General features: G+C 32.9%; 1 protein-coding gene across 2 annotated transcripts; it reads left to right on the top strand.

The window, feature by feature from the left end:
• The first annotated feature begins 1473 nt into the window (after window positions 1–1473).
• Window positions 1474–7241, top strand: LOC130948691 (amino acid transporter AVT1C-like). Of its 2 annotated transcripts, none has more exons than XM_057877535.1 (13): window positions 1474–1676; window positions 2114–2359; window positions 2727–3037; window positions 3970–4184; window positions 4388–4411; window positions 4498–4678; window positions 4766–4982; window positions 5377–5512; window positions 5629–5648; window positions 5786–5931; window positions 6362–6405; window positions 6492–6554; window positions 6828–7241. In XM_057877535.1, the coding sequence occupies exons 2-13, from the start codon at window positions 2163–2165 to the stop codon at window positions 6924–6926; spliced, it is 1653 nt and encodes a 550-aa protein (XP_057733518.1). In that variant the 5' UTR covers window positions 1474–1676; window positions 2114–2162; the 3' UTR covers window positions 6927–7241. The 2 variants fall into 2 exon arrangements, with proteins under 2 accessions (XP_057733518.1, XP_057733517.1); XM_057877534.1 differs by having other exon boundaries at window positions 1596–1845.
• Window positions 7242–11896: the final 4655 nt, after the last annotated feature.

Below are 11896 nucleotides of genomic sequence, written 5' to 3'. Positions count from 1 at the left end.
ACATAATAATAATTTTAGTATATTAATAACATTTTTTATTATCAATATTTTTCGTGTATAAATATCTATAAGTAAGTGTTTCCACATATTATTTTCTTGTTTAGTATATGATAAATATTTTTTGAAATTAATTTTAAATTTAATTTTCATATATTATTGTCGTTGTAAAAGAGTTTTAATTAATCGTAAATTGCTACATCATCAAAATAATTAATTTTTAAACATACTCTTTAAAAAGTTATTTAAACACATAAATTTATTTAAATGATTATTTATAATTTTTACGGTCTATGAAAATTAAATTTTTGATTTTATTCATTCAAACCATTTACAGATTTATATTTTCTATTTAACCGTCGAATAATGTGACTTAATTATTGTTTATCTAACTTTCTAGTTAATTCTATTAAATTTAAAAGATGGAACCATTCTTAATTTCATGAGTTAATCTCCGGAGGGTTCTTTTTTTAATTAAAAAATATTTATATTATTTTATGTATATATTATTTTGTTAAATTTTTTTAATATTTTTAATTCTTTTTAAATTTAAAATATTTTTACTATTAAGTTGAGATGTTTCTTTTGTTAAATTTTGGATATTTTTTTTACAAAAAATTAAGATAAACAGCACGACGGGAGCGGTTGAAAGCGAAATACCGGCGATGTAATGAGATGGGACTTTATTTATAAATTTAAAATTTTACTTTTTAAAAGTGGTTACAAATTTAAAATTATATTTTAAAAAATGTAAATTTTTATTTTTTAATATTTTTAAAAAATTGTTTAATTTGACTGATATTTTAGTTAGTTACCTAATGGAATTGCTGATTGTATAATAATTTGTTACACAATTAGAATAACAATAATGCTAGGGAACCAACTCTATATAAGTCAAGAATCAGTCAACTGGTAAACTAGAGGCACCGGATGTTTCTTTTTCTTGTAAATTGGATGGTTTTAGATATGATTTCTATGTTTCATGTGTTACGCATTAATAAAACATAATTAATTATATGGAACTAACTAATGAATGATCAAAGCATTTGTTCCGTGATTCTCTCCTATCACTAAGGTATCTTTCTCATGTTTTGAACGTGGTCAACAATAATTTAAAAAACAAATTAAATTATAAATTAATAAAACTAATTATAATTAATTATGTTGTTCTATTTTTGACTGATTATTAATTGGTTCATATACTTTTCCTTAGAATAATTCACAATAATGATATTCTGATCTGATAAGTATGTTTCACAGTTTGAGGCCAACATGTAATTATAATAATCACCACCTTCAACGTGTATATATATATTTATACACAAACAAACAAAAAAACAAAAATGGGTCCTATGACAAAAATCAATGGTGATCAACTACTCTTCCAAAACAATGGACGCTCATGATTTTATTTGGCTGTTTAATTTTCACAGTAGAAAAAAAAGGTACCTCTCTCAACAAAACAACAATGATACACAATAAATAGCAGAGAAAGTTCCTTCTGTTCTGTGTCAATGTAAATAACTGTTCTTTCTTCATATATATATATATATATATATAGTAGTATTAATAAGAAGTAATATAATAAGCATTAGTGAATGATCATATAGAGAGAAAGCAAATTAGAAACTTGTTTCTTTCTTTTCCTTTCTCTGCTTGACAGAAGAACACTTTAAAAGGTGCTTAATTACTCATTCACTCATGTCATATAATTTCTGGTTTCAGAAGAATAACACACCTTTTCAGCTTCCTTTTTCTTTTCTTTCAGTTTAGTTTTTGTATTTATCCCAAAAAACATGGTTTTTGAAAACAGTGATGTATATATATATATACACTAGGAAGTACGAGGTAGCAACTTCTCTCCCTTAAAATCTGGCAAATTTTATGTAACAAACAGATTATTAGGCCTTTGAGATTATCCTATAGAGAGATTTTAAAGTTAATTAAATTATTAAACTCATTTAATGTTATTTATTTCCTACCATATATGTAGTTTTCCAATTTGGTTCATAATGAAGAGTTAAAGATTTTGTTTTTGTGATAGTCAGAGTTAAAGATTTTGGACACATACCAAGTTGGAAACTTAGTTAATTCTAGATTGCTTTCTGTTTTACAGATAATTCAGGGTCAGGTTTTGATTGTGTGGTGGTTTTGAGGAGGAAAAGATGAACAACAATTCAGTTTCAGAGAACAGTTTCTACATTGACAGTGATGAAGAAGATGAGGAGAATAAGAATTTGAACAAAGTAGAAGGTGGTGGTGGTGATGGTAATGATTCAGATTCTTCAAGTTACACAAATAATGAAAACCTTCCACAGAGAAAACCAAGCTCTTACAACATCTCATGGCCTCAGAGTTACAGGTCAACTCTTTTCTTCTCCCTTCTTCTCAGTTTTCTTTGGATTTCTGCATTTTTTTTTCTTCTTTGTCTCCTTGTCACCTCAAGTTCATGGCTTAAGCTGTGAAAACAGCCAGCCGCCACAGATGTAATTATCAGGTTAGACTGTGTACATTATCACCGGACTATCTTTTTATTCCATGAGTCTTTTTTGTTGGTGTGCCTTTTTTATTTTTCTCAGTTCATGTGTTTAACTTTTCTAGCTAGTTTCAACTAAAAGGAAAAAGAGAGAATCTAGCCTTTTACTTATTCAAGTAATTAAGCCAAAAGAGTTGAAAATTTATTAAACAACCTTGGCATTTGTTTTTGAATGTTGTGATGAATGTTTCAGGCAGTCAATTGATCTATACAGCAGTGTTCCATCACCAAACATTGGATTTCTAGGGACACCTTCATTGTCAAGACTAAGCAGTTCTTTTCTTTCAACATCTCTAACAAGGAGACACACTCCTGAGGCACTTCCATCAGTTACAAAGCCATTGATACAGCCTGTGGCCGCCGAGGATGAGGCCGTGCGTCGGCGTAGCTCTCATGCCTTGATTCCTCCAAGGAGGTCTTCTTCTTCCCTTAAGAAGGAATCAAAGGTCTCTCATGAAATTCCAATTTCAAGACACTGTTCTTTTGGACAAGCTGTGCTTAATGGTAAGTGGTTGAATTGTTGTTATTTATTCCATCAGTTTCCTTATATATATGTTAGCATCACCTTTTGGTATATTATCAGATCAATGTATCTAGATACAAGTTTATTGATTTGATAAGGTACAAAAATAGATTTGCAATTTTTTTTCTATTATGGGGTTGAAAGAATTTTTCTAGATCCAACTAAAATTTGGTTTAAAAAAGTAAAACTAAAATATTTCTATACTTAGGTTACTTTTCGCTCGGCTTGGTTAGTATTTTAAAATACTAGTGTGATTCCTTTCGGTCCTATCGGTAGGACTGAAAGGAATCACACTAGTATCTCCGTCTCAGTGTCACATCTCGCCCTATCTCTTGTTCCAAACTCAGCCTAATTGAACTCAGTTCTAAAGAATTGATGATTGTTCATTGTTGAAAATTGAGATAATGTAGGAAACATGCATAAAAAAGAGGTAACAGCCTGGATAATATGCAAAGAACAGTGTCCACAATTGCAGATGTGAATGGATAATTAAGGAATATACTAGTGGTATCTTTTTTCTCTTCTTATTGGATGAATTATGGAGTGTATCTCTTTGCTGCAATTTGTAATTCAAGAAGTTCAACAACCACAAAACTCAACCAACCCGTCCGAATGATTGCAGGGACCACATTAGCCAATGATATTTATCACTTCTCAGCATGGTTCATAATCATTCCACCTTGTCAACATCATTTTCTCCTAACATTTCTGAAACATTGATCTGAAAAATTTGAATAGTAAAACTAACTCATAAACTAGTAAGAATTGAAGAGTTAATTCCAAAGTTTGAGTTACTTGAAACAGAATAAGATGTGTGTAAAATTGAGACATGTTGGTATCAGAACATGCATATATATGCAATGCATAAAGCTATATAAACCATGGACTCAAAATCTTGTTTTGGATTTTGCAGGCATAAATGTCCTTTGTGGTGTAGGAATCCTTTCTACACCTTATGCTGCCAAAGAAGGTGGATGGATTGGCCTTTCAATCTTGTTCCTTTTTGCAATTATTTCCTTTTATACCGGGATGCTCTTGCGTTCCTGCTTGGATAGTGAACCTGGAATTGAGACATATCCAGACATTGGCCAAGCCGCTTTTGGAACCACCGGGCGTATCGCCATCTCAGTAAGTCTTTTAGATTCCTGCTGGTGAATTTGGTTAAGATAACCAATTATGGATTCAAAATTTTTAGATTCACTAGTAAGATAACAGAATCTTAGATACAAAATAATATCTGCAAAGTATTATTACAAAAGATAATAGTCTAGTTCAAGATCTGCTACCTCTAATCTGATGCTAACTATTATTTTCTTTTCCCTTGAATGCAGATAGTACTGTATGTGGAATTGTATGTAAGTTCATAGCAGATAGAAGCTACCTTCAATTCTTTTCAGATAGAAATTACTTTGCCTACTTTAATATTCCTTCCTTCATACAGGCATGTTGCATTGAGTATATAATTTTGGAGGGTGACAATTTGTCTTCCTTATTTCCAAGTGCTCACTTGAGTTTGGGAGGAATCGAATTGGATTCGCATACTTTGTTTGCGCTGATTACCACCTTGGCCGTTCTACCAACTGTTATGCTCCGGGACCTAAGCATTCTCAGTTACATCTCAGGTGAGACTTGCTTTCCAAGGAATCTAATTACAGTCATTCATACTTGAAAAATCATATTGTAACCTATGATTACCTTGTTTGTTATAGCCGGTGGAGTTGTTGCATCGGTTTTGGTGGTTATCTGCTTGTTCTGGATTGGCATTGAGGATGTCGGCTTTCAGAGCAAAGGGACAACACTCAATCTTGCAACTTTTCCTGTTGCTGTTGGTCTCTATGGATACTGCTACTCAGGACATGCAGTGTTTCCAAACATTTATACATCCATGGCAAATCCAAATCAGTTCCCTGCAGTGCTCTTAACATGGTAAAAACCAAGGATTTTCTTTAGCAAGTTATATAATCTATGATTCTTGAGATATTATAGTGTTTGTTAGATATAAGTTGGTTAGCTAGGAATAATGAATTCATTCCTAACTAACATACTAATGTCTTTAACATACGAATAGAATAATGTGTTCTATGAAGCAGAAAACAGTATAATCAAGGTATGTTATATATCTGTTAAAGGAATAAAAGTCTCAATCTGTGATCATTATTTTGTGGTGAAAACTCAGGTGCAGTCGAATTCACGTGAAGTTGATAGTTGAGAGCCGTTAGATGGAAATTTAGTCAAATTAATCAAATCATTTAACGGCTCTCAGTTATCAACTTCACGTGAAGTCGACTCCACCTGAATTTCCACCTTATTTTCTTGATAGTTTTGGTATCTGTACTGCGCTGTATGCCGGAGCGGCTGTCATGGGATACACAATGTTTGGAGAAGCTATTCTGTCTCAGTTCACTCTTAACATGCCCAAGGAAATGGTTGCTACCAAGATTGCTGTCTGGACTACGGTATGCACACTCTACATTCTACTCTGTCCTTGTTCGAGCGCCATTAACTAAGTCGATTTCATTGCATATCAACTGCTATATGCTAACTATCTTATCTGTTACTTGCACTTTTGCAGGTGGTTAATCCATTTACCAAATATCCTTTCACATTTTCCATATGAATATTTCAACATTTATGCTTCTTAGGAAGCCCTTTAAATTTCGGATTTATGATACTTCAATTCTATTGCGATTTCTTGGCGAAGAAGGATGTTTTCGCTTAACTCGCATCACGTATGCATTGACTATATCTCCAGTAGCAATGAGTCTAGAAGAGTTGATACCATCAAGCCATGCCAAGTCTTTCTTATATTCCATCTTCATCAGAACAGGGCTAGTAGTTTCAACACTCATTATTGGCCTTTCTGTTCCTTTTTTCGGTGAGTCTTTATGCTTCCTTTACTATCAAGAGAATTTGCTTACAAAACCAGGCCTATTTGCTTTTCAATTTCGCTTTCTGTGTCTTCTGTTTTCAAGATTTTGTAAAGAAAAATTTCATAACAGAAGATGGTCAAAGGGCGAAAGGCAGAGGAAGATCTAAGAAGACCATCCATGAGGTGGTCAAACGAGATCTACATGTAAACGGTCTCTCTGTAGACATGATACATGACAGAACACAATGACATCGTTTGATTTATGTAGCTGACCCCACTTAGTGAGACAAGGCTTTGTTATTGTTGTTGTTGTAGAATCTAAGCAAGCCAACTAATATGCATAACTAACAAATAAAGGGAAAATGTGATTAGGATGAACTGCATTAACTTCTTAGATCAACAAATCAGTCTGCTGTTAATTATGATTATCTTGCAGGTCTTGTAATGTCATTGATTGGATCTTCACTCACAATGCTTGTTGTAAGTTTTCTTCAGTTTAATCTGTTCCTTTTCTTTGTACTAATAGCTTGAAGCATTAAACTAACTGGAATTCACATTGGTGACAGACTTTGATACTTCCCTGTGCTTGTTTCCTACGAATCTTGCGCGGCAAAGTCACGCGATTTCAGGTATGATGATGATGATACCATAGTATGATTATATCAAATTCACTCACGACTCTCAGTTATCAACTTCACGTGAAGTCGACTGCATAATGATAAACTATTGGATTGATAACACTATAGGATCCTTTACAAAATGCTAGGATAAACATACTATATTGATTAAATGGAATTTGATATAAACATACTATGTTAACAATCTTAGAAGAAACATCATCAGATATTTTTGTTACACCACAAATTCACTCATCAACTCAACCTTTTTTTGTGTTTCTGCAGGCAGTACTCTGCATTACAATCATCTCAATTGGTGTTGTTTGTGCTGTTTTCGGTACATATTCTGCACTCGCTGAGATTGTTAAGAGTTTAAGCGGATGAAGTTTTCTGGAACATAAGATTTGAATATGTCTGCTATTGTCATTTGTTCTACCTATTTTTTTATTTGTCACACCCAATTTTGAGTTTTTTTTTTTGTTTGTGAAATTTCAATTATTTACTATTGTTTGTGATTATTGTGGCTACTTGTTACTCCATCACAAGAAAGTTTTGGTCATGTTTGATTGTTTGAAGTGAAGGCAATAATAATGGTAACTAAAAGATTGTGGAAAGAGGAACCAGTTAAGGAAGGATGAATGAATTTTAGTTTGAATGAATGAACTAGATTCTCACACATTGAGATAAGCTTGCCATTAATCTTTTATCTCACTTCTAACCATAATACATATATATTATAGTGATGCTATATGTATAAGCATTTTTATAATAAGTTCAATCAAGTTAGCACAAATTCAGTAAAAAAATATGCGTATATATTGCTATTATTTTTTTTCGTGCTTCTATAGTTTAAAAAAGTTTTTGTTAGAAAACACAAAAATTTAGTGATATAACACAAATTTTTGCACATAATACATAAATATTTGTATATAACATAAAAATTTTCATATATTGTATATAAATTTTTGCTGTGAATATATTTTGTTAGTGAATAAGTCAATGTTCTGGATATGTCGATTGTCAATATTTTAAGCACGTAGTCTTTTAAAAATTTCTGTGCTAATTTTCTGAACATATATATGAAAAAAAGATTATGAAAAAAGAGGCAGTGATAACAGTAATGACGATGCCGACGACACTGAAAAAAAGAAGTGCGCAAAAAAAAGATGAAATAAAAAAAACAGCAACGCGTAGGAAAAAAAAAGTTTGGTTGAAGACTTTATTTAAATAACGTTTAGATGCTTAATTTTATTATATATATTATGGGTTTAATTTTCATGCATTACACAAGTATCTAATTGAATATTATGGTATCATCAAAACTAACTAATTTTTAAATTAACTACTTAAAAAATCATTTTAACATATGAATTTGATTACAAAATCGTGCAAAATTATTTCTATTGTGGTTGCATTAAAATTCAATTTTATATTTTTTCTGCATTTTAAAATCTGATATCTTTTCACATGATCTTAGAATACAAAGTTGCGAATGCAAATCAGATATCAATGGTGATCAAATTTGTTTCTTAATCATCTAAAAAAAATGAAAACTTCATAAGACTCTAAATTAACATTACATCCTTTGTTCCCTTCGGAGGTGAGAAGGTTGTAGCGTTAAGGGCTTTCTGTTATTCTTTTCAACTGACCTATTGAACAGATCTCTATCATTTCTAAATTGAAATGTTCAAACGGATTATGAATAAACACAAGAAAACATATCATATAAAAAATATCTAACACTGCATTAAATAATAAATAAGGCTTGTAATAGCTATGTTCAAATACCACTTGTCACCAAAGACACCCAAACTAAGATTTGCTAAAAATATATTTTTTTTAGTTGGAAAAAATAGTGTTATTTAAATGCTGAAAATTTTTTGTTTTTACATCTTTAACAATGGTCTCAACTCTTGAGAATTGAATACACATGAACAAATCTGTAAAAATACAATAAGATGGTATATTTTATGATACAAATATTAATATTTTAAAGAAAACAACATTTTCATTTTTTTCCATCAACAATATAAATTTATTACATACCAATAGCATAAATTTATTATTGTGAAATTATTACTTTCCACAAAACATCTACTTTATTTAAAATCATGCTACCATAGTACCATTCATCCAAGAATTCATAATTTCGTTCTGTTTTCTATCATCCAATGTATACTAATAATTACCTGTGAAATTAATTAATTATTTATATAAAATATGTATTAAAATATAAAATATATATTAAAATAAAATAAATAATAAATATATAATAATTAATTTAATAATTAATTTTTTAATTTATTAATAATATTTTTATAGATATTTATTTATTAGCCAAAATCGAAGGGATAATCCCTAATCTTGTACAACTATATTTACCTTTTTAGGGTATTCTACTACTATATTTTTATTTGTTTAGATATTCTGCAATATCTTTTAGTTTTGTTGGTCAAAATGGCTACTTAGTCGATGATTTGTATTTTATTTTAAAAGTCTGTCCCTAACCAATAAGAATGAGTTAGTATATGTTTGGGCGCCATTATTTTGTTAAAAAAAAATCTTTTTTCAATGAAAAAAGATATTTTTTATTTTTTAACGTGTTTGGCAAATTTCTAGTAGTAAAAGTAAAAGCACTAGTAAAATAAAAAAAAAGATCTTTTTTCCTTAAAAAAAGATATTTTTCATGTAATAAATAAATAAAAAAGTACTTTTATATTGTTATACCCAAACATAATTGATAGATAAAAAGACTTTTTTACATGAGATATCCAAACATAAAATTACTTTTACTTCTCTATAAGATCTTTTAAAAAAAGATAACTTGAAAAAGATCTTTTCTTAAAAGCTCACCCAAACAAGCCCTAACTATATTCACAAGAGGAAATTTAAATCAAGTTTTTTTACTCAAATAAATGAAACAAAAACTAATTTTACTTGATTCTCCTAAAACAAATTTTCAAACATGTTTCTCCTCTTTCATATATTATGTAAATTGTCCTAGGGTGATAAATGTTATATAATATATTAAACATGGCATCCTAGGACGATTTATGCATGTATTGGCTAATTCAAAATAGCCATAAATCGTGCCAGGGTGCCCATAATTACAACTTGAGTATAAATCGTCCCTTCCTACCATGATTCATATGATTTTGGGCTAAAGCTCAAAGGCCTGCCACGATTAATGTGTTTTCTGAACCCTAACAACCCTGGCGTGATTTATGTTATCTTTGCTAAACCTAATAGGCCTCCCACGATTCGCATGCAACGTTATAACCCTGCAGAGCCTATGACGATTTATGATGAAAAAACTCCATAAATAAACGAGTTTGGCGCAAACAAATCACACTCGAAGTTTTGTGAGTCTAGGAAGAGATGGCTGAGAGTATATTTTTATTAGTTCATCATCGAGGGAAAATTGATGAAAATACAAGTGAAGGTGTTGTTTTTTCTAGTGAGAAACAGATAAGTGTGTTTGTAAATCTATCAACAACTTTGATGGAATTACATAGTAGTATATTACAGATGGCAAGAAAGTGTGGTAAAAAATGTGTCAAGCAATTATTTTTTTGTATTCCTATATCACAGAAGCAAGGTTTGTTAAGTTTGGAAAGTACGAGATGCTGGCGATGACGACATACGAGTTATGTTCCACAGTCAAGCAAGATCTGTTGACATGGGCGCTATGGAGTTGTTTTCCAGAATGGTTGATGTAGAGGGTAGCTCTGGTGGATCTGCTCTGAATCCGCCAACTGGCGTCATAGAAGAAAGTTCCACCACCATTCCAACTGGACAACCGGTGACTCCCTTTGTTTCATCCCCATCATTTGTGGCTGATTTGCCCCTTCCGGCAGATGACTTGGGTGATGGGCGTAGCTTCGGACAACTCGCAGTTGCAATGGGAGCAGCACTTGCAGTGGACAGTGCACCGTCATTCATGGAGATAAGAGAGATAGATCCATTTGCAGAGGCTATAAGCGAACAAGAGCAGCCACATTCGGTCCCTGTTGCCTAGCAGGTGCAGCCACATGACCCCGAATAGGAGCATCTACGGGAACCCCAACCTGGCGAGGATCTATGAGTAGACGATCATGTGAAAGGAACCTTCTTGCTACACGAAACTAACAATCAAGATATTTAGCATATGGACTAGGATCTGGGGCCAATTGAAAGGAAAGCACACTCTGTCGTCTCTGGTCCCAATACTGATGCCAGGTGTCGAACACCTTAGGGAACCACCTCGTCGGTCCTCTACCATCCTTCGATAACAAGAAGTCAATGTTGATAGCTGGATCTGGGATGTGCTGAACTCCCCCGAGTTGAGATAAAACCCTATCAATCTGGTGCCACTCAATTGACGCAAAGTATATCAATGCAGTGGTCGCTTCCATAAAAGCGTGTGGTCAGGCCTGAAGATGTCAGGATGGACTACTTGGATAACCTCACGACTGTTGTATAGCATTCAAATGAACTGCAATATGGGAATCAATTAAAATTTATCGAGATACATAAGTATATACATGCAACGAAAATAGCAAAATAGACAATCAAACTTATATCATCCCCACTCAGCCTGTCTAATATGTGTCGGGTTGCAATGACCCGATGACCCTTCTCGTCCGACGATGGCAGAAATCCACCCACCTGCGAGATACAAAACGATTAATATTCAACTTAAAAAATAAGATACAAACAAGTGCATAACAGACATATTCTACATGAAAAGGTCAAACCTCGCGGCAAGTGGCCAGAGAATGGCATCAAACCCTCTAGGCCTTAACGTCGGAAAATGCCAAAAAATCCAAGACTGAAGCAGTGCTAATGGCCCAGCTAGGTTCTTTACATTTCGGTTAGCAATCCTGCACAAACACCTATACAACCAGGACAAGGTGGCCGAGCCCCAACTATACTTGCCAAGCCCATCGAGGTCCGCAACATACAGAAGCCACCATAAGTGAACCCTAGCACCAGACTTGTCTGCAAAAAGTGCCGTGGGCAATAACATCATAATGTAATCCCGTGCATATATCTGTACCGTTGCCTCCGATGCATTGGCAGGCAAGACTCTGAACTTGTTTTGGAACCAACTAAAAAAAACCGTAAAGTCATCGATACAATCATCTGGTGGAAGTTCTCCGAATAGCTCTCCAAACCACACCCAGGCAGCCTTCCCCCCTCCATCAACTGCTCGAAGTCACTGAAACACCCGCTCACCGCATGTCCGCCAATAGGGAGGCCAAACTGATATGTCGCATTCTGTAGTATTATCGTGTAGTCCCCGAATAGCATATAGAATGTGTGCGTCTCAGGACGTCATCGCTCTACGAATGCACTGATCAACGGCTCATCAA

Source organism: Arachis stenosperma, chromosome 9, assembly GCF_014773155.1.
Source record: "Arachis stenosperma cultivar V10309 chromosome 9, arast.V10309.gnm1.PFL2, whole genome shotgun sequence".
Taxonomy (NCBI): domain Eukaryota; kingdom Viridiplantae; phylum Streptophyta; class Magnoliopsida; order Fabales; family Fabaceae; genus Arachis; species Arachis stenosperma.
The sequence above is the reverse complement of the archived record's forward strand: the minus strand, read 5'-3'. Positions and strand labels throughout refer to the sequence as shown.